The 24051-nt window shown below is 35.9% G+C and overlaps 2 protein-coding genes across 2 annotated transcripts in view; one reads left to right on the top strand and one right to left on the bottom strand.

Moving 5' to 3' along the window:
* Positions 1–11028, bottom strand: part of LOC131074798 (uncharacterized) — a 52957-nt gene extending 41929 nt beyond the window's left edge. Inside the window, exon 1 of the mRNA XM_058011477.2 lies at positions 10772–11028. The gene's annotated coding sequence lies outside the window, so the exon portion shown is untranslated. The remainder of the gene's footprint in view (positions 1–10771) is intronic.
* Positions 11029–18756: 7728 nt separating this feature from the next.
* On the top strand, positions 18757–19191 carry LOC131876515 (uncharacterized). The gene has a single exon (XM_059221937.1). It carries the CDS (start codon positions 18757–18759, stop codon positions 19189–19191), a length of 435 nt encoding a protein of 144 aa, XP_059077920.1.
* Positions 19192–24051: the final 4860 nt, after the last annotated feature.

Genomic DNA, 24051 nt, shown 5'->3' with positions numbered 1-24051 from the left:
GTGGGTATTGCATGTCAGTTTGAATTGATTCTATGCACCCTAAAGAGGTAGGGCCACACAGATATTTCACCAAAAGCAAGTCAGGATAGCAAGAAGGAGCTGAAATTAACCCAGCTGAAGCAGAGATGGGTGAAAGAAGAGGTGAAAGCCCGCCAAGGGATTTGAATAATTAGCTTAATGATTTCTTGACCAAATTTGCCCAACAGCAACAACAAATGCTACAACAATTCCAAGATCATATGATTACAGCCATGGGTCAAATGAGAGTGGATCATGCAAGATCGAGAAGATCAAGTGGTGATCACAGTAGAAGTGATGTTGGACGAGGAAATCATAATAGAACAGCCTCTAATGCTGTTAGGACAGCAATCACACATTTTGATCGACCTCTTCAACCTGTATTTTTGCCAAGACAAACTAAAGAAGAAGCAATTCCTGAGGTAGAGGAAGAGGAGACACACATCACTAATGATGTTATGGTGGCCTATGATGAATACAAAGCTCTTCCACCTGATGTAAGACAATTAATGAATCTGAATCAGTTTATGAATCAGCAGAAAGTCAAGGCTAGATATCGCTTGGAGAGGCAAGAAAGAAGGCCTAGAGGACAAATTAGGCAAGGTACTCAACCTATGGAGTATAAAGATGCATTAAATAAGATTCCTCTACCAACCTTTGATGGAAGTGGAAAAATAAGTGCCAGGTCATGGGTACATAAATTAGATACTTTTTTATCATTGAAACCCATGGAGGAAGAGAAGGCTATATAGTTTGTCATGATGCATCTCGAGGGTGTAGCATATGATTGGTGGCACCATGGGTTAGTGTCACAGGACCATGCAATAATACATTCCTATGAGGAATTTGTAAACAAGTTGATTGCTCGTTTTGACAAGAAAGACATAGAGGTCTACTACAGAGACTTGGCTCAACTCAAGCAGGTTGGACATGTGGAAGCATACATTAATGAGTTCCAGAGCAGTTATGGTTCTTGATATGACAGAGAAGCGATTGACTATGATGTTTGTTGAAGATTCAAGTGACAGTCTACGGGGGTTGGTCAAGGCCCATAAGCCTAGTACCTTGCATGATGCCATTAAGTTAGCTCTTGACCTAGAGACCTCACCTCCTTTTCAGCCACACAAGAACTTCAGGAATAAGAAATTAGATGATGAATTAGATGGGAAGCCTCCTATTCAGCCCAAGGTTACATCTCCTAAGGTGGAAAAAGAATCAAGAAATGGGTTAAGAAGAAAGAACCTTTGCTTTTCTTGCAAAGAACCTTGGGAACCAGGACATAGGTGTCTTGGTAAGGGTAAGGTACATCTTATTGAAGTGATTTCTGATGTAGACAGCAATGAGGATAGTGAACATGATGACAAAACTAATGGTACTTTTGCTTCCCTATTTGGTGGTTCTAGAGATCCTCTTCTCATGCTAAAAGGGAACGTCAAAGGACAGGGAGTTGTGTTGGTGGACAGCGGTGCTACACATAACTTCATTGATGAGGACTTTGTAGTTAAGAAAGGAGTACAAGTAGAGGACTTTTCCGGATTTAGTGTCATGTTGGCAGATGGATCCAAAATCAGTTGCACAAGAAGAATACTAAAGTTGAGCATACAATTAGATGATTACACATTTGATGATAGGTTCTATGTTGTTGGTATTGGGGGAACCGAAATAGTTTCGGGAGTACCATGGTTGAAGTCTCTTGAAAGACACATCCAAGATTTCAACAACATGGAGCTTGAGTTTACTCATGAAGGTAAACAAATTGTGTTGAGAGCTACCAAAAGTGTTAGCCCACAAGTTGTGGCAGCCAAGTGTATGCAAACTTACCTTGATGATGAAAACACCAATTGGGTGCAAGGGGATAAATCAGATTATTCCATTTATGACAGCAGCAACATATCTCCTTATCCTCCTGACATGGTAGCCTTGATACATGGCGCTAGCAGCGATATAATATCTTCATATGAAGATACTTCATGCTTAGCAGTGGGACTTAACAAAGGTATACACTCAAGAAATTCCTCGGTAGCAAAAGAATTACATCATCATTTTACAACTTTAGTGGATTCATCCCTTGAACCAGCCCTTGGTGTAGTCAATATGCTTGATGACATTGATGTTCTAGATTCATCTGCGTATATGGATACTCATGTGGGGTCATATATGAACATTGTTCCGACATATAACAGTGATTTTGCAGTCTTGTTGACTAAACTCTTCACCCACAAGAGTACTTACAAGTTGCTATGGTGTGTGGTTTGGTTTGGGATGCTTCTACATTGGTACCATGGCAATGTGCTTCATAGTTTTGGGTCTTATCATGTTTACATCAGTTTAGAGCTATGGGGATTCGAAGAAGATGCACCAAGACTTCTTTGGGATCCAGGTATTGAATGGTGTACTTGATCCTAATCAAATTTGATTGTGGTGATTGCTTGGGAGCAAGCAATCTCGGGGTTGGAAGACTTGTAATGTCCCCAATATGGAGCCAAGGAATTAAGACGGGAATAAATTAATTAATTAATTGAATGTTAAATAGTCCTTAAGTCCTTGGGATTTTTTATATTTAATTAATTAGCAGCTGGTCATACTTTATTTTATAAAGTGACTTTATGATAATGTCAATGACAAATTATAAAGTATAGTCACTTATGGAGGGAAGTAAAAAATAAAAAAGAAAGAAATAAAATAAAGTATTATTACTTTCAAAAAGGAAAAGCATTATAAAAGGAGGAAAAAATGAAACGAGGATTCATTCTTGAATTGTTATTTTCAAAGAAACTTTTCATTGAGAGCTTGAGAGCTTTAGCTTGTAGGTATAGTAATCCTTGGGACAGAAACCCTAGAGGTTTTGGCTATTTGGACGGAAACCCAGATCAGCCCACTTGGTGAATTCATCTCAAGATTCATAGTTGTACATCATTGATCAGTTTTCATGAAGATTCGATGATCTATCTCGCAAATTTTCAGAGGGTTTGTTATTTTATGCATGGAGGCATTCCTACGTATGTCTTACCTGATGACATTAGGCATTTTCTGATTTGTAATAGCAACATGTGTTTGTAAACAACAATACATTTCTATATCAAAAGAATTTCATTAGCTTATTTAGGTTCTCTATATTTCACTGATTGATTTCCTTGAAAATCTATATTGTTCAATTTGCATGTTTGCATGTCGCAATATTACATTACGATGAAACAAAACATGAGAAAAAACGAAAAAACCCAAATCAGATTTGAAGCATTATTTGAGTCCGGAATATTTCAGAAATCACTGGAAAATTGATCATGTATATATATAGAAATGAAGATAATATTGATGGAGAGTCTCACTCAATGTTGATTCTACACTTTAGAATTTCTTCGTCAAGGATTATAGTGACTTCATTACAAGTTTGGGACTAACCCAATTCATCAAATTTTACAAAATAGTACTTCTCCCTTTTGGAAATAAGAATCCCTAAAAGTCTTTTTGGTTCTTTTCCCTTCTCCAACTGATTTCCCATGACTTCAAAATGACGTTCAAGAAGTGTCTATATCCTTTTTTAGGTGCCCAAAAACGGAAAAATGTAGGTTTGCATGGGGCCCCTAAAAACTAGTGATTTCTTGCAATTGCAAGTGGTGAGCATGTCTCCCTATCAGAGATTTTAATCATTTATATGCCTCAAACATACCTGTTGTGACGTTTTCACACATCGCCCCATTGCAAATGGAGACCCCCTACTTTTTAGGCCCTTCCGATCTTTTGGCTCTGTTTTTTGGGTCTTTTTCACAATAGTCTCTCCAGTCTCTTTGCTTTGCAGGTGTTTGGGGGGTTAAATTGATTAAGTCTGCTTTTCGTTTGAGTGAATTTGATGAAGTCTAGGGCCTATTTTGTCAATATTAGGGTTTCTACCTTTTGTCCTACATTTTAGGGGTTTTTGTTAGGGTTTTGAAGAAACTAAACATACGAATCAAATCGGGACCCTTCAAGGAACCTCCCAGTAAAATTTGAGCCAAAACTGAGCAATTTTCTATTTTTAGAAAGTTCCTATTTTTTTAGGGATTTTAACGAGTCCCGAAATGTCATCATTTTGCCAAAAATCAAACTTACTATTTTTAGTAATTTCTATTTTTAGTAAGTTTCTATTTATAGTAAATCATTCTTGTGTCCTGTCTAGGGATCTAACGCTGACATTTTAAAGGTTTCTATTTTTGGAAAGTTTGTTCTAACAGGACCATTTGGGCAAGGTGACAAAGATCTGGCATTTGCAACTACTTCTAATTCCGGAAAGTCAAAAAGCAGACAGGGAGGGTCAGAAAATGGTTGTGTTGGAACTTGGAAGCCCATTCCTGAAGTGGAAAGCTCGAGAAATTTGTCTCTGTTTGGGAAATTGCCTCAAGTTTTTATATGGTGGCCCGATCCGGAAGAGTCTCAAAATCCATCCAAGTCTGGAAGAAGCATGAAAAGATGAATTCCTCCTCCACAGTGAAATTCCGCCCAAGCACTCAACAAGGCGCCAAAATGGAGGGGTCATGGAGGATCCACAATTTGATGAAATTCCTCCTCCACAGTGAAATTCCGCCCAAGCACTCAGCAAGGCGCCAAAATGGAGGGGTCATGGAGGATTCACAATTTGATGAAATTCCTCCTCCATAGTGAAAATCCGCCCAAACACTCAGCAGGGCGCCAAAATGGAGAGGTCATGGAGGATTCAACATTCAATGAAATTCCTCCACAAGCAAGAATTCCGCCCTAGAAGGTACCAAGGCACCAAAACCACCCTGCCATGGAATTCATGAAAAATGTTGAAATCCTTGCCTTGGTCAAAATAGCGCCCAAGAAGGTCATAGGGCACTAAAGTTGAGGGTTCTTGGAATGCAGGATAAAATGTTGAATTCCATGACTTAGGTGAGATTGCACCCTAGGAGAAAGGAGGGCGCTAAAGGAAGGTGTGCAGGGAGAGATGAAGAAATGCATGAATCCTTCACCAATGCAAAACTCCGCCCAACACTCAGGTAGGGCGCCAAAATGAATGATGCAAAAATTTATTCCTCCTTGGACAAGTGAGAATTCCGCTCTAGGCCAAAGGAGGGCGCTAAAATTAAGCTACCATGGAATTCACAAAAAAAAACATCAAAATTCTTCCTTCCTTGGAATTCCTTGGAAGGGCGCCAAAAAGAGAAATCCATGGAAAAGGTTGAAAGACTCAAAATTCCTTCACAAGTGAAGAATTGTGCCCTGACCAAGGAAAGGATGTTGAAATGGCTAAGTCAAAAAAAAAAATCAAGGATGAAATGATGAATTCCACCATGAAGAGTGAATTCCACGCCTAAGTTTGAAAGTCCAGGATGGAAATTTTCAGGCAAAGGAGAATTTCGAGGGTCAAGGAGGAATGGAAATGCAGGAAATCCCCTCAGGAATAATTTTGAAAATCCTATTTTTAGATACTAAATCACATCCAAATTTCAAAATTTTCATAGATTTGGATTCGTATGAGAATTCTCTCCCTCCTTGACTTGAAACCCTAATTTGTGGAAAATTCCTAAAAAATAGGAGATGGTAAAAATTGATTGAAAACCTTCTTCAAGCAAGGAACTTCAAACAAATTCTTCCTGAATCGAATTTTTCCTCTCCAACAATTCCAGATGTGCAGGAGCGGATATACGACGACAGGATCCACTTGCATGGTGAGGATCTATTGAACGCATGGCAGTATGGTGGCGCATTCATTGCATAGTGGGCACTTTTTGAATGTAATGGTTAATTAATGCTTTATGGGTGCCATTGGAAGGATTGTAATTAATTGTATATGGGCTTTATGGGGTATTTATTGCTGATTCCCACCTTGTTGCATCTTGAGTGGGGAATCTTCTAGGGTGAAACCCTAATTAGGGTTTTGCATGTAATCATGGCCTGAGGCCTATATAAGGGGGTGAACCCCCTCATTTGTAAAGGAGGGAGCTTTGTATGAAATTGTTGCGATAAGTTTTTGAAATAATAACAATGAAACATTGTTCTCTGATGGTGTCCACTTAAGTTATTTTTCAAAACTTGCATGGTTTCACCTTCCTCGCTTAGAGTAGAATTTTATTTTCTCAGTTGTTAGATAAAGTGTTTGGATTTCAATAGAGAATGTAATGGTGTTTGATGAATTTCCATGGTTCATACTTTTTGCATCTTGTTGATTGTAAGTTGCAGTGTAAAGTTAGCCTGAACCCCCAAATTTGTGCCAAGTTCGATTGTGAATGGTCGTTTGGATTGTGCCGTGTTGGCTATTCAAATGCACTTTCTCAATATGAAAATTCTTCAACATCCTCAGAAGATTGCACCAGTTCTTGCAAAGTTGTAGTTTATCTTGGCGAAGCAGAGCTTGGTTTGTTTGGAATTTGTCCACCAAAGCATTAACTATTGATATCATGGCCCTTAGGAATAGATTTAGATCCTTTTGAACCCTTTTCCCTTTATTTTCAGTTCATTTTAGTCCGTTTGAAGCAGCAAAATCACAGAATTGCCATATTCGATGATGGAGTTCCAACCACAACAAAGAAGTGAAAGAATGATGCAAACGTAAGGCCCCTTGGATTACCAGCAATCACATCAGCCAACTGAGTCACGTCCGTAGCATAAAGGAACCTTGGAGTCGATTGTTTGAACTTCTTGCAATCTTAGCATGCAATCACACTTTGATCAAGAGAGAGTGAAGTGACCATTAGGCATCTTTATTCGGTGTTCGACGCTATCATAAAAAACACATCAACAATACCCAATCATGACCTTATTGTACTGGTGGAGTATGGGAGTGCCTCTTCTATTTGTAGCCAACGCTTTGAACATTAGTTATTCTCAAAAAAGGAAGGGCAAGTAGGTGGGTGAGTTAATTCATTCAACACCGCTATGTTTGACACTCAAGACCCTTATAAAATTGTATTTTAAAAAATGATATGGGTTACCAAAATTATTTCTCTCAACCCATATATATTTTGATGCTTTGAGTTCCACTCAATACTATGGACAATGTTTAGAAATCATACAAACTCCCCAATGAATGCTACAAGCTTCCCTTGGCCCTTTGGCTTTCCTACTCGCATATCAGCACTACTTTGGTGAAACATTATGATCTTGTGGCACATGGCATCAATGCTTGAATCATTATTGACAACCACAAGTTATTTGGAAACAACCTCAAATCTGCGCTAAATGAAATTCTCATGTAAGGCCCATAGAATCGTTGACTCGTCAGTTTTGACCAATGGCGCAAAACCTTAAAAGTGTCAGCACTAACATCTCCAAAATTGTGCACCAAAATGATACTTGTCCTTAGGAAGATCCTCCATGTGTGGCCCTTTTCCTTTATTCATCGGGCCCACCTATTGATGATTCATGTGTCTTAACACATAGCACAACATGAGAATGTGTTAGTTCAACCATGTTCACCACATTGGACCAAGATGTTATGTGTAGGATCTTTAAATGAATCGATCGATAACATAACATTTAAACTTGTTAGGTTTAACATCATTTAAATCATTGCAAAATTCTTAAAACTGGTGCCTCCTCCTTGCCTTCACAATAAAACTCATCAAAATTTTATCAAAACAACGACAAAATTCAAACTTTGTTCCTAGGAAAAATCTTTAAAAAAAGTGTTGGGATATGATGAGGTCTGGAGAACCATGTCGATGCCTAAAGGAAGAACCTACAAAGATATTGACGAACACTTAAAGTGTGCTTCCATCAAAAACTGGTGAAGTATCAACAAACTTCACCGAGAGACAAACAAACCAACACCTACCTTTTAATTTTTTTTCCTTTGCTAGACGAATAAAGGGTTAGAAAAGGATGTTGGGGTCTAACAAGGTTGTGAGAACCTTGTTGGTGTCTGGCATAGGTTTTAAAACCTCCCGCCAATATAAAGGGCTTAACATATTTTTACATTTGAGAACAAAGAAGTTAGGAAACCAAATTCGGTCCCCAAAAAAGGTTTCAAAACCTCCCTCAAATGCTGACAAAACATGAAACTTAGCCAAAACATAGGCAAAATGAATAGGTTCAAAAACCTTCTTTAGACTTTGATAAGGTTATGAAAACCTTATCAGCTTTTGACTTAGGTTTCAAACTTCAAGGAGAGGTTGACAAAAAGGATTTAGCCAATTTTCAAATTTTCTTACTTGAATAGTTGGCTGAAACAGAAGGGTCAAAGGCAACATGGGAGAGAAGAGGACATTTAAACATAAAGGCCCATCTAAATACTATCTTAGGTTGGTTATCAATAATGAGTCAATAAAGGAAAAATGAAGACCTTTAGAGAAAAAAAGGGCAAAAATGAGACACAACAAAATGGGGTGCCAACATTGGCTCTAGTTGGGGGTGTGAATCTCTTATAGGCACATCAAGAATCTAGATCTCTGGGAGAAAATCAAAACTCAAATACAATGAAGATTGGGACTAACCCACACTTCATCATGACAAACAAGGTCATGACTGCACAAAGATAACAATATGTACAACAAACACCATAAAAACAACCAAAACATTTTATATTACTAAAGTTCTCAAAACCTCACCCTTAGGAGACTTAATGCTTGAGATGCTGACCATGAACTGGCAGCTCCGTGAGATCTCCATCAAGACTCCTGAGCTAACATGCTCCTTGATAGCATCCTCAACAATTTGACATGTCTCCTTGTCATATATTTCAATCATTTCTATGTCGCAAACATACCCGATCATGTTCTTCTTCTATTGGTGGAGTAAGGGAGTCCATCTCTTATTTGTAGGTGTCACTTTGAGCATTAGTTCTCCTTATAAAAGGAGGGGCAAGCAAGTGGGCAAATAGACCCAGGTAGGTGGGTGAGTTAATTCATTCATCGCCACTACATTTAACACTCAAGACCATTTTAAAATCGTATTTTCAAACAATGATATGGGTTACCAAAAAGTATTCCCTCATCCCACACATTTTGATGCTATAAATGCCTCTCACCACTATGAATGTTAAGAACTCAAATAAACTCCTTGATGAATGCTACAAGCCTCACATGGCCCTTGACTTTCCTCCTTGCATATAGGTACTTTGATGAAACATTAGGATCCTTTGAAACTTGGCATCAATGCTTAAACCATTACCAAAAACCAAATGGTTCAAATACCACCTCAAATCTTCACAAAATGAAATTCTCATTTGCGGCCCATAGAATCCTTGACTCATCAATTTTGACCAATGGCAGAACACCTTAAAAGTGTCAACATTGACATCTCCAAAATTGTGTGCCAAGATGAGACCTATTCTAGGGAAGATCCTTTGTGTGGCCTTTTTCCTTTACTTATTGGTTCAACTTCTTGATGATTCATGTGTCTTCACCAATGCACAATGGGATGAACGTGTCAATTCAATCATGATCATCATATTGCGCCAAGATGACACATGGAGGCTCTTTGGACAAACGACCAATAACACAACATTTAAACTTGTCAAGGTTGACAACATTAAACAATTATGAAATGCTTACATGCATCTCCTCCTTTCATTCACAAAAAAATTCAACAAAATTTTGTCAAAACAACAACAAACTTCAAACTCCATCCTAAGGAAAAATCTTTAAAAAAAATATCACGTTTTGAAAAGGTTTAAAGAACCAAGTCAAAGTCTGATAAGGTCATAAGAACCCCCAAAAACACTAACAAACACTTATAATCTCCATCAAAAACTGGTGAAATATCAAGAAACTTTACCAAGAGCCAAGCAAACCAACACCTACATTTCGCCATTTACTTGAAAAATAAGGAGGTTAGAAAAGAATGTCGGGCTACGACAAGGTTGTGAGAACCTTGTTGGCATAGGACATGTTTTCAAACTTCTCCCCATCACCAACATAAAAGACAACATATTTTTTCAGTGTTCCTCGAGGACACGTCACCCGAAAAAAAAAACCTCTTGTAGGGGGACATTTCTGAGACTTGGGGACTAGGGGAAATGTTCCTCCACAGCACCACCACCTCTGCAGGGGATGCTGCTGGGTAGTTTGCTATATCTCACATGTCATTTCATACTTATTGCATCTTTTAACTTAGTGAAAACTAATTGGCCTTTCATGGGGCACTCACAAAGATGTTATATTGCAGATTTTGCCTCGAAGATTTCAATTCACCTCTATTTTTATATCAGCACCACCCCCACCACTGCTCCGCCGTCATCCCCGCCATCCCAAATTTAGACCCTTGGTTCCCTGTCTCCAAAACCTATCCCCACGTGTCCCCCATTCAGGAAACACCGTGGAACACTGTATTTTTTACATTTGAGAATGACAAAGTTAGGAAACTAACCAAAAAAAGTAGGCAAAACGAAAAGTTCAGAAACCTTCGCCAGACTTCAACAAAGTTATGAAACCTTGTCGACTTCTAACTGAGGTTTCAAAATTTCAAGGAAAGGCCAACAAAAGGACTTTAAGACAATTTTTTATTTATCTCACTTGGATAGTTGACTGAAACAAAAGGGTCAAAGGTAACACAGGAGAGAAAGGGACATTTAACAATTTACGTAACTCGTTTAAAACAGTAAACATTGGTAAGAGATATCAATCAACTCTGTGAAGAAAAATTAAGAATGGGAAAAATATACATTATGCATTTGAAAGAGTAGCATTTAAGATAAATAAGTAAAATTGAGTGCCCAAGAATAAACTCTGTGAACCCAAAAGTCATATCAGTACTTCAAAACGTCAAAACCAGACAAAAATTTCATCGACGGTTTAAAAGTATAGAAAATTGTGTTTACCTGGGTTGAGTATTGGGTGAGGGAGTTGGAAGTGGTGACGAAAAGCGGCTGCGGCGTAATGCTCTGCTCTCTTCCTCTGTAAGTGTGTCCAATGGAACGGAGATCTCTTCTTTATTCTTCGTTCCCAGCACACATTTACTGCTTCAAATCTTCTGTTTGGCCTCTTTTGCACACATCCCAACTGCCGCTCTTCATCTGCACTTCAAATTATTTTACATGATTTGGGGGGTCCTTATCGTGTCTTTCAAGGCCTTTATCGTTCGTTGTCTTCTAGATTCGAATATCTTTTCCGTGAATATCTTTCTTAGTTAATCAAACTTCGTCTAGGAGCCATGTTCAAGTTTTTTAAATATATAGGTTTGTGTTTTTTCGTTTTTGTTTTTGTTTTTTTTCCTCAGTACCTAGTTTAGCGACTAGCAACCTATATCTTGGGTATTTGTGCAAGCTAGGGCGAGCCTAATCCCTCACAGGTGAGATCCTCCTCAGTAAGCCATCTCATTTTTAAATATAAACGTTAAATAATGAAGTATATCATATTATAATTTTAAACAAGAGACTAAAGTTCTTAATTAGTGGTTAGTTTAGAGTAGATGAAAGTAGATAGAGAGAAAGAGGGAGAGAGAGGTAGAAGAATAAGAAGACAATTTTAACGTTCACAAAGCTAAGGATAGTCTATGGGACAATCTACCTAATTGACTCGTGCAAATCAATTATTTTCCTATGGAAGTTGATGGTCAACACCCCCAACTTCTCAATATAAAAATAGAAAGATAAAAATAAGGATATTAATGAATAGAGAGGAAGAGTTGGAGGGAGAGATGAATGTAGAGAGAGATAAGGATAGATAAGAGAGAGAGTGTGAGAGAGAGAGAGAGAGATGCGGCAATATGATAGAGGGATAGAGAGAGCGATAGAGGTAAGTATATATGTTATTTGCTTTTATTTTAACAATAGTGTGTGGAGGAAGCCCATTTGGTAAACACATTTTTATACCAACTATATTTTTTTAATAAGTAAAATTTATATTTTATATTAAGTATATGAAAGGTGATTAAATATGATGAGTTGTGTAATTCGTGTGAGATGTTATATTTATATTTAAATTTTGAAAAAAAACATCCATTATATATATTTTTAAAATGTTTTATGGATATTAAGATCATTATCTAGTTTTATTATAAAAAAAGAAGTTATTTTGTATAAATTTAGATTAAACAAATAAATAAAAATAATTATCTAATAATTGAGTTAGGATAGATAATTGAAATTGAAGTATGTATTATAATTAAATAAAGAGGTGGGTGTACATAGTTCTAGAATCAATGATGTATAGATGATGTAGGTGTTGATTGAAATATTTTGTCATTGTTGAAAGATTAATTATTTTAGTTTGATGAATATATTCAACTCTAAATTGAAATCATGAACCAAATTTTTTTAAAAATATACTTCTTATTCATATTTAATCATATTAAAATTTTCACCAGAATGAGACCAATCCTAAATAAGAATTAGCATAATTAATCTTTAAATCAAACTTGGTTTAACCCCAACTATGAGTTGCATGTATCTCAAAATACATTTTTCTACAATTTACACATGCTTTATCCTTATCTAGACTTATACATGGATATAAAATTATGGATAAGTTACCCATAGCTAGACACTATTTATGACACAAATTTAGATAATTACATTCTTAATCTTTCGAAAAAATGTAAAAAATAATATTTCACAATACTTAATATAGACTAGTCCAATAGAATGCATACACGTTAGCATAAATCAAATGAGATTAATCTAATAATAATTAAACGATAATTATCAAATTGAAAAAATATGTAAAGTAAAAACTAAGATACTTTAAACCCAATGTGAAAGAAACCTCTAATAAGAAACTAGAATTTAAATATCTCAAGACAAATGAAATCTAAACAGTTTATAACTTTATAATATGTCAATTCTCAACATGTGTAAAAAATGATTTCAAAAAAAGTAGATATTTACAAACTTCATCCCTAATCTCATAATTTATAAAATCTTCCATGTGAAATTATTCGCCCACATTAAGTCAACAATCGGTCCATTTCACTTGGAAAAAGTGAAGCCTAGAGTATCATGGAGCCATGTGTCGCAACTCCTAAATTTTATATCAACTCTAAATAAGATTAATTATTTCTTACCCTTTACCCAACATAAATGTTCAATAAAATCACAATAAAACTACGATTTGTATATTTGAAATGATAGGGATGTAACATGTCAATGTCTTTGACAACTGTATTTTATTCGGCAACAACAAATATTTTTTATATTTGTAGTCAGATAGCACATTAGTACTTAGTAATAATATCTTATTTGAATTAATGCATAAAGCAGTGATTTTTTAGAAAAAATGAATTTTCTATTTGTATACACTAAAATGTGGTCTGGAGATGATTAATTAAATACGAAGGGATTTAATTAATAAGCCTTCATAATTAATTAAGTATGAAGTGATTAAATTAATTAACCTTTTATTCTTCTACTTATATAGTTCATTTTATAATTCGTCCCATCTAAATTCATTTCTTCTATTTCCCTAATTAAATAAACAAATTTAATAATTTATTTTTATTTAATTATCTATCTTCATTAATTTTTATTTTTATTTCAAATGTTACATGGTTCCTAACCCTATTCCTCCTAACCTAACCTTCTATCCTTTAACCAAGGTTATCTTAACCTCCTTTGGGTTGGATATTCCCTTTTGAGGACACATGGCATCTTTGCCACATGTCCTTTATCCCCTTGACACTTGCCCTCTTATTGGCATTTGTTGAAGAATTCTTGGCACTTGTCTCTCTAGGGATGACAAGTGTCCCTCCTCTCCAACTTCATTTTCAACCCTTGATATCTCCAAATTGAATCTCAATTGTCGAATCCTGCCACCTTAGCCTTGGTCTTGGAAAATCTATAAATACATCTCATTTCAATCATTCAAGCCCTTCAACTTAGCTTAATTCTACACTTTTATCATCTTCAAATCTACATTTTAGCAATTAGCAATTAGCATAGCATTATAGCATAAACTTTAGCACAGCATCACATATCATATCAATCATGCATTTAGTTTGCATCATATAGCTACTCTTATTTCAAGTAGTCATTTTGTTGGTCATGTTGTTGTTGAGAGCCACATCAAAAGAATCTACAAAATCCTTGGAATTAGAGGAAGATGGGACACCATTGGGATGGTTGAGTTTGTATTGCTAATTCTTAATTTGTTTTCCATATAACTGTCTCATTTTGTTTGTTTTAAGATTGTTCAGTGGTTTAACACATTTTTGGCGCCCACCATGGGGCTTTTCCCCTAAATTATAATATCTTTTCCTATAGGTTTTTCTTGACAGGTACATCCGGAAATCCAGTCTAGCATTTTGGTGACTGAAATTGGTGTATTAAGCTTTTGTTCCAACTCATACGTATGCTACATTAGCATTGTGGTTTTACAAAATAGCGTTCTGGTTTGATATACTATTATTTTAATTTGATAGTTTAACGTTTTGGTTTCACATAATAGTGTTCTAGTTTCACATAATAGCGTTTTGGTTTGATAGACTAGCATTTTGCTTTGATAATTTAGCATTTTGGTTTCACATAATAGCATTTTGGTTTCATATAATAGCATTTTGGGTTTACAAAATGGTGTTTTGATAGCTCAGAATAGTGCTTCGATGAGTTTCTTTAGTGTTTTCAATTCTACTTGCAAAATTCCAATTTCCATAAACTAATTTTCACCTTTTTGTTTTGTAGGCACTTTTTCGCTATCAAAGACTAAAATTGTGAAACCTTACATAGTCAAAGACTCAATTGAAACTACTAACATTGTTTGCAGCCGCGGAAATATTGTGTTTTTGTTTTAAATAGGCACATAGATTAATTAAAGGATCAACGAACAGCATGTCTTATGTGTCTAAGATGGTAGGTGTGTATGCTCTCCCCTTCATTGGGTGATTAGAAAACTAGACTCATTAAATCTTTATTTTCAATTAGTGCAATAACTTTAGCAAGCTTGCCCTCCCGAGTAGCCCATAAGGTCGGGTGAGAGGGGGATGACCCAAGTGGGAATGGCTAATGCCAAGTTAATCTAACCCACTCTAAAATAAAAGTGATTTCAATGAAAATTGAAGTCAACGACAGTGCTTGGGAATAGCTCTCCTTCGTACCTTCGGGTATATCAAACCTTGCTTTCAAGGCTAGGAGACCTCTTAATTGAGTTTATACCCTGACACGTTGAACATATACCTTTACTAGTACCTATTTTAAGTAGAAGCTACCTGGTTCACCTTCGAACATTTTTAATCTCTCAGTGTAGGGAGGGGGAAGAATCTCTCCCGATGACACTCACCATATGTCCCTCTTGAGTGTATGTGTGAACTCCCCTTTTGAGTATTTATTGCAAGGCCCCTAATGGGATTCCACTGACTCAGGCAAAAACACGGGCACCCTTTTAGGGGTGATAATTTGAGACAAAGACAGTTTGTTAAAAAATTGGCTTATGTGTTTTTGAATCAAATCAGAGTATCATCCATTGCGATTCATCAAATTTCAACTACAAGCATCAAACTGTCAAAATACCCATCACACAGCAGTTTAGCGTTCTTAAGTGACACAATAGCGTATTCGTTCAAAACTTTAGCATTCCTAGGTGAAACTTTAGCGTTCCTAGGTGAAACTATAGTGCTCTCAGGTCATTTTGTAGCGTTCTTAGGTAATTCTATAGGGTATGAAGACTATCCAATAGAGCATCAAAAAATACATAAAAGATAGAGCAGAATAACACATTGAAACCCCAAATTAGCGTATTTATAGGACAAGTTAGTGTATCAAGAGGACAATATAGCACATCCAACGTCTAAAGTAGCGTTTTGGGTGGACAGTGTGGTGTTTTCATACCTTTATTTAGCGCTTCTATTGATTTGCATCCCAGACAGAGAGAAAAATACAACTTTTCTCAAAAACTTAAAAACAGTTTTAGATACCCTTTTCAGAGTACTTATCAGGTTATTTATGTCAGGACAATTTGAAATAGTAAAACAGGTTTTACAAGTACATAATTTTTTAACCAAGTTTAGGATCCAAACATCTTAAGTGCAAAATCAACATCTTTGATATCTGATCTCTCAGACATAGTTTCTTTATTAGGATTTATCATCCTTCATCATGAAACTAAATGTTAGATCTTATTAACCTTGTCTTCTTAATAGGATAAGATCTTTCCTATTGGACTTGTTTAGATTACATAAAAGAATTGCACTTTGACACGAATCGAAAAAGCTTAAAATCTCAAATACTTGTATGCCAATTTTGACTAGAAATCAAAAGAAGAAACTTAGGCAGGAGAAACAAAAATAAAAATCTACGATGGCAGAGGAAAATCCTTTCTATAGACCTCACAATCAAGATGATGATGGGGAGGAAATAACTAAAGAAAATATCAAAGAAGCGCAATAAGATCCAAAATTTGGTAAATTCATGGGAAAGGTCTTGGAAATGAATAAAGAGAAATACTTCCTCATGTTAGCACATCAAGGAGTTAAGTTGCCTCAGGACTTTGATGTCACACAGTTGAAACAAAGTGAAAGAACAAGAGAGTCTTGAAATGATACTAGTGAAACTCATGATGAAAGAATTTAGAACAACCAAGACAACGAAACAAGGAACAATATGGACAACCCCCTTTTGGCTCTCACTCAACAAATTCTAGTCCTTCAAACACAATTCCAAGATATGCAAAGAGGTACTCACTACAAGATATCTACCCTTGTCTGTTTGACAGAAATCTAAACATGATACCATTCCTTCCAAATTGTGAAATCCCTAAATATGACAAATATAATGGTAGAACGGATCTTCAAGACAGTGTGAGGGAATTTTGCACAATGAGCATGGAGTTTGCCCATGAAGACACTTATTTAATGAGGTTATTCCCAAAAAATCTAAGCGGACAAGCCATGGAGTGGTTCTCTAAACTTCCATCTGGTATTAAAGAACGTTTACAGAATTGGTTGATAGATTCATTTCTCAATATCCATATAACATCCAACATGAGATCACCATGCTAGACTTGTGTAACACAAAACAAAAAAATGGAGAACCATTCATGACATTTTTACAAAGGTGACGGTAATTATTTGCAAGATATCCTCGTCCAGTGCTTGATAATGAAAAGATGGACATTTTCATTGACAATCTAAATGAGGAAATGAAATATAGACTAAAATTGTAAAGTCCACCAAGTTTTGAGAAGATGATTGAAAATGGAATCAAGACCGAGGAAGCTCTAGTTAAGAAAGGAGTATTACAACCTTATAAAGAAGGAGCTAACTCTTTCAACAACACTAATAATAGCAATGAAAAACTCAAGTTTTGGAACAGGAATAGAAACATCATCAATGATGGAGTGGTTGATACTAACAACTTAAAACCAAAGCAACCCATTTTCAATCTGTCAAGTCACATTGTGGTGGTTAATCACGATAACAATAAACCTAAACTGTCTTTTCCTAATTTTCATAGAAAATTTACTAACATTGGGGAACCACTAGGATCGGCTTTAAAAACACTCCTTGCAAATAAATTGATCACATTTCTAGAAGTGAGAGATTTTGAACCTAAAGTTAAACCTGCATGGTAGAATGACAACCATTATTGTGAGTATCATCGAAGTAAGGGTCATCAACAAATGATTGTCAACGATTGAAACATGTCATTCAAGATTTGATAGATAATGAGATAATAACGATAGATGGGCATAAAACAAACGAATCACACACTGCATTCAAAACTCCACTCCCAAATTATGAGAAGGGTGAAGCATCAACAACACGAGATGGAAAAGGAAAAGAAAAAGTCACCTTTGCTCATGCCTATGATAATGTGGTTAATGTTATTATCGTTAAACAAAAATCACAACCAGAACGAGCACATGACATCACTAGGAGTAAAGATAAGGTAACTTTATCGAGTCCAACAACCAACACACCATCCACCTCTAAACAATATAATATAGTGGACCAATTGCAAAAGAACCCCGCACAAATATCAATACTAAAGCTTTAAAAATTGTCACCAACACATAAAGAGATTTTGGAAAAAGCCCTGGTAGATACCATAGTCCCCAAAGACCTGGATGTTGATTGATTCCAAACCATGGTGGGACACCTAACAATGCCTTGTTTCTTATCCTTCACTAAAGATGATGACTTGTCTTTACAACATCCACATAACACTCTTTTTCATATCAAAATTCTCATCCATAAAACGCGCGTTAAACGTGTCCTAATAGATGGAGGAGATAGCCTAAATAATTGTTTAATAAGTTTTGCTCGTGCCTTAGGTTATTCTAAAGATGCAATTGATCCCCACAAAAATATCACAATAAAGCTTATGATGAAGAAGATCACTCTTCCAAAGGAACAGTGGTGTTACATATTAGAATAAGACCCATGTAAAAAGATACAGTGTGTCAAGTTTTGGACCTGAATTTGTCTTACAATATACTTTTGGGAAGACTATGGATCCACGACATGCAACCCATTCCTTCAACTTATCACCAGTGCTTAAAGTTTCCCTACAATGGACAAGAGATCACAATATACGTAGACTCAAATCCATTTCAATATTGTAGTAATTTGAAATTAGTGCAAGAGGTTATTGTTCCACACAACCGAGAAGCATCTTTTTCTATTGCACCACCCAAAGAGAAAGTGTTTGCCTAAATTTTGGCAAGTTTTGAGAAAAAGGTGCAACTGAAAGATAAAGGGGTAGGAGAATATTCATTGCTAGATTTACCACTCTCTCCAAAATCATATGGAAAGCCATTGATGTCAAAACAACAACCAACCTCAAAACCACTTAAAATACTTGATAGATCATTTGTCAAAGTAGGGACACTAGCTAAGGAAATTAAGGATAAAGATGTTTTACAATGGTTATACAAGATGAAGAAGAAGTTCAACCAGAGGTTAACAATATCGGCATCCCAATTGAGCAGTATGGAAAAGGATATGATGCCAAAAATGGGGTATAAGGGCAATGGCCCTATAGGCAAAATAAAAGAAGGTATCCTCGAGCCCATTCAACCTCCTTCTCAACATGCCAAAGACAAATCAGGATTAGGTTATGGGCAGAATGATCTAGAGCAAAAACAAGAAGAAGTAGCACGCAGACGACAAGAAGAGGAAAATGAGCAAAGACAAGAAGAGCTTTCCATCAAGAGGGAAGAAGAAGTCGCTAGCAAACAACAACAAGAAGCAACTTGCAGACAACAAAAAGAAGAAGCAACTCACAAGCAACAAGAAGACACAAAGGTAAATGAGAAAAAAAATGAAGGAGCTTTCTATAGAGAAGGAAGAAGCTACTCACAATCTCTATGAACAAATCCTTAGATTGCAGGCTTCTAGCGAAATAGATTCCAATGAGTGGGAATGAGATTCCTATAAATCCAGATAATCTTCTGAAGACTCATGTTATGCAAAAGATGTTGACGTCAATATAGTTCACTCATATGAAGGACAAACGTCAAAATACCAACCACTTGAATTAGAATCACAGTCTATTGATTCTGACTCCATTGAGGACGATCGGGAACTACTTGTGAGAGGTCATTCTAAGCAGTGTAACATCTTAGACATTGAAATAATCATTGAAGATTTTTATATATCCATTATTACCTTTAATGCCTTTGACACACAACTATCTGATGTTCCTTTACCTTTGATACACCCAAAACTTATTGACTGGTAAAATAGTGAACCCATTGAGATCGATACCTTTCTTGATGATCATGCCATTTCCTTATATCTCAATGCAGTAGAACCCAAAACAACTTCCACCAGGGATTTCGCTAATGCATCTTTTAGTCAAGGGGGTCTCAAATCTCTCAGTCGCAAAAGTGAAATAAATGAATCAAATAGCATATCTAATGTTGAAAACCATTTAATGGCAACATTAGACTGGGAAAAAGTAAAAGGAAAGGACACGTCTGATGGTAAAAACTGAGCTTTGAGGCACCAGAGAATGGGAAATTTGACACTCTTCCCGAATATTACCAGGAGAGATCTTCCATATTAATTGAGCTGACTGAGGAAGCTAACATTGGGACCTCAAAAAATCCTAAGATTCTACATCCAACAACATGACTGTTAGAAAAAGAGAGGCATGATTACAGTAAATTTTTCAAAAGAAGACAAATAAACTTTGCCTGGTCATATGCAGACATGCCAGGATTGTATTCAAATCTCATAATGCATCACTTAAATGTCACTCTAGGAGCCAAACCGGTTAAAAAAAACCGAGAAAGATGCATCCTCACATAGCTCTCCTTGTCAAAGCAGAACTAGAGAAATTATTGGATGTGGGGTTCATAAGGCTAGTTGCATATCTAGACTGGGTGTCAAACATTGTGCTTATTTCCAAGCTAGACAATATTATTAGGGTATGTATGGATTTAAGAGATCTAAATAAAACATTTCCAAAGGATGACTTTCCTTTACTAAGCATAGATATCATTGTGGACCTAATAGCAGGACACATAATGTTTTCTCTAATGGATGGCTTTTCAGGGTATAATCAAATCAAAATAGCACCTGACGATTAGGAGAAGACGACTTTCACATGTTCGTGGGGTGCTTTCTGCTAGAATGTCATGCCTTTTGGACTGAAGAACACATGTTCTACATACCAAATAGCTATGACAATAATTTTGCATGACATGATGCACACATTCATGGAAGATTATGTTGATGATATATTGGCTAAATCATACAATAGAGATGAACATATTGAGATCCTAGAAAAGATCTTTGACCAACTCGAAAAATACAAGCTACAACTAAATCCAAAGAAATGTGTTATTGGCGTCACTTATGGCAAGCTTCTAGGATATATTATTTCAACTCAAGGCATAGAAGTGGATCCGGCTAAAGTAAAGGCAATCATGAAAATGGAGTCACCTAAAAATATCAATCAATTATGTGCTCTTCAAGGAAGACTGCAGTCCATCAGAAGGTTTGTTTCTCAGTTGGCTGACAGGTGCCACCCATTTACTCATCTGCTACATAAAAACATTCCATTTAGATGAGATGACAAGTGTGAACAAGCCTTCGACAAAATAAAAGAATATTTGGTAACTCCACCTATTTTAGCATCACTAATAGAAGGCAAGTCATTTTTGCTCTACATATCAGCCACAAATGTATCATTGGGAGCTCTTCTAGCACAACAAGATCATGAGGGATGAGAGGGAGCTAATTTTTATATCAACAAAACTCTGGTTGGTTACGAGCTCAACCACACATTGATTGAGAAAACATGTATTGTTGTAGTATTTGCATCCCAAAAGTTGCAACATTATATGTTGAGTCATTCAGTCAAGCAGATAGCTAAAATAGATCCATTGAATTATCTTCTCAACAAGGTAACATTAACAAGCAAATTAGCAAAATGGGTCATGATCCTGAACGAATTTGTTATTGAATATGTTGATAGAAAGGCTATCAAAGCACGAGTGATTGCAGATCAGCTGGCAGAAGTGTAATACCCTAAAAATGGCCATCTAAACCATGAGCCCCTAATCTCGACAACATCACCAAGGTCCTAACCAAAGGCAATTAAATAAATCTTGAGCACATAATTAGTTCTTTAATCATCAAATGTCACATGGCAAAATCAATCACTCAATATTAATTAAATATTTATTTAATTAATTAAATCATTCCAAGAAAATCATTTTAAACAATTATCTTATTTATTTTAATTGAATATCCTAGCATATTTAATTAAATAAATCAATTTGCCATTAAATCATCAAAAAGAGGAATTTAATTAAATAAATCAATTGAGCACAAATCTTCAAAAATGGAAATAAATCAAAAAAGGAATTAACTGACCAAGAAAGAATTAAAAATTTGAGAAAAGAAATCAGTTGGAGATAATCTTGAAAAATAAATTAAAAATTGATAAATAATCTCAGAGAAAGCAATTAAAACAATTAAATATTCAAATTGAATGAAATAGAGAATAAATCATTTTTTCTTGATTTTAATCTTAATTTTAGTTCAATTTCCTTTAAAACTGAGAAAAGCATCCAATCACATCAATTCACTTGGATTGTCCTTCCTCTTGGAAAATCTTGATCGCTCATCATCATTTGATCTTAGCCGTTGGTTTCTTTCTGAATTTTCTATAAATTCAGGCTCTCATCTCTCATTCAAAAATCCTGGAGGCTGGAGAATACATCGTTATTATACTGTTTTTGCTCTAGGATTCATTGATATATTGCATATTAATTATTTCACATTGATTAAATCATTTAGCTTAATATTGCAAAAATCTTGTTAGATTAATCTTGCATCCATCTAGCATTCATCATGCTCATATAGATTAAAATCCTTCGTCTTGATGTTGTCTAGTCATTGGTATTGCTTATAATTTGAGAGCAATCATATACTCGCATCTTTTAGAAGGCAATGGGTCGATTTGTTATGGTTTATTATTCATTGATTATATCTTATTAACCATGCATGTAATGACTTGATTGAAGTGTTGTGCTTACAAATACAGGTCCACTTTTCACACACACATTTCTGGCGCCCACCATGGGGCAAAAAACTACCTTTTCAGCCTCAAAATCATTTTTTTAATCCTGCAAGTCTCGTCCGTACAGCCTCTGCGAAATATCGTACGAGCAATTTCACTGCATTGTACGACATTATATTGACGCATGTAGTTTCTCATACGAAACAACATCATATCCTTTACATTGTCGTACGAATCAAAATATGCACTCGTACGACATACTGATTCTTTTATACTCTGTCGTTCTATGTTGATTTCTAACTCATACGACACACTGCTTATGCTATCTTTTGTTGTTCTGCATTAATTTCTAACTCATACGATAAAAGCGTTTTTTCGTTATGTTTTATGAAGATTGTCGTACGATTCTGTGTTCTGATAGATTAAAAACAGATTACTTTTCAGGATCTTTTTGCTTAAATTTTGATTATGCTAACACTAACCCTGAATTGTCTTTTGTCTGCATGAGATTTCTACAGCCTAACCAGTTTCTTGCAGGACGCTTGTCAAAGAATCTATCAATCAAACATACGTCTGTCAAAGAATAAAAACAACATGACTATTGATGCGTTGTTTTTGCAAGTTGCCTAAAGAGAAAATCAACCAAATATCGTGTATTCTTTAAATTCATTTTTAGGCACTTAAATTGCTATCTGGTTAATGAACAAATCTGTCTTTTGTGTTTTCAGAAAAATCTAAGAGGTAGGAGAGTATGCTCTTGTCTTTTATAGACAATCAGAAATCTAGACCCTTGAGGCTTTTTCTAAAATTGAGATTTGTGTACCTTTAGCGGGCCTGTCACAGTGGGAAAAAGTAATCACCCTGTGAGAACGACCCAAGTGAGTACAGCTGGACCTGAGCATTCCAACTCACTATAATAAATAGGTCTCTAATGATTAAAGTCTCAAAGGATGGGATTATTTGAGTTTTCTCTTTGAGATCTCTCATATCGGACATTTTGTAGGGCCTCACAGTCTCAATCACGTTTACGTGACTATAGCTTGTTTTGGTACCTTGTCGGGTTATAGGCCTCAATCATGCTTGCGTGACTTCAAGGGGTAATTTCAAACGGAATTCTTGACTAAGAACTATAAGATAGAAGCTACCCGATTCACCTCCGAAAGGTTGATAATCTTTGTGCAAGAGAGATAGTAACTCTCCCAAGACACTTGCCATATCGTGCCCCCATTAGCGTTTGGAGTCGGCTAATATGGCATTGAGAATCCATTGCATGAGACTCGATGACCGTATTCTGATTAGCTATTAGGTGTGTACCTAAGTTAGCAAGCAAAGGTTTTCTTCTCTAAGCAACTTCCATAGGGTTAGCGTGTTGTGCTTGAATTATTATATATCTTGCGTGTTTTTTGTGTTTTCATCCCTGAAACTAAAAATGAAATACTGAAATTGGAGAAAACAAACCAAACAGATCAAACAACTCAATGATAAACTCTGCCCGTGTCAAAAACTAGTCTATCTTGGTCAAAAATCAGTCCATCTCAGAATTGGTTATACTCAGTCGTCATACCCAGCCATTGAAAAACTCAGAATTTTTAGTCTCTGCTCTATGAACAGTCATACGGGTCTGCGAAATTGTCGTCCTGCAACATATCCTATGTCGTACGAGTCTACTAAAGTGTCATCCTAAGGTCAATCTTGTG

This window comes from Cryptomeria japonica, chromosome 6 (assembly GCF_030272615.1).
Source record: "Cryptomeria japonica chromosome 6, Sugi_1.0, whole genome shotgun sequence".
NCBI classification, from domain to species: domain Eukaryota; kingdom Viridiplantae; phylum Streptophyta; class Pinopsida; order Cupressales; family Cupressaceae; genus Cryptomeria; species Cryptomeria japonica.
The sequence above is the reverse complement of the archived record's forward strand: the minus strand, read 5'-3'. Positions and strand labels throughout refer to the sequence as shown.

Bases quoted from the DNA above. Each gene is read 5' to 3' on its own strand.
- LOC131876515 (XM_059221937.1), top strand. From the start codon at position 18,757: ATGAAGAAGAAGTTCAACCAGAGGTTAACAATATCGGCATCCCAATTG.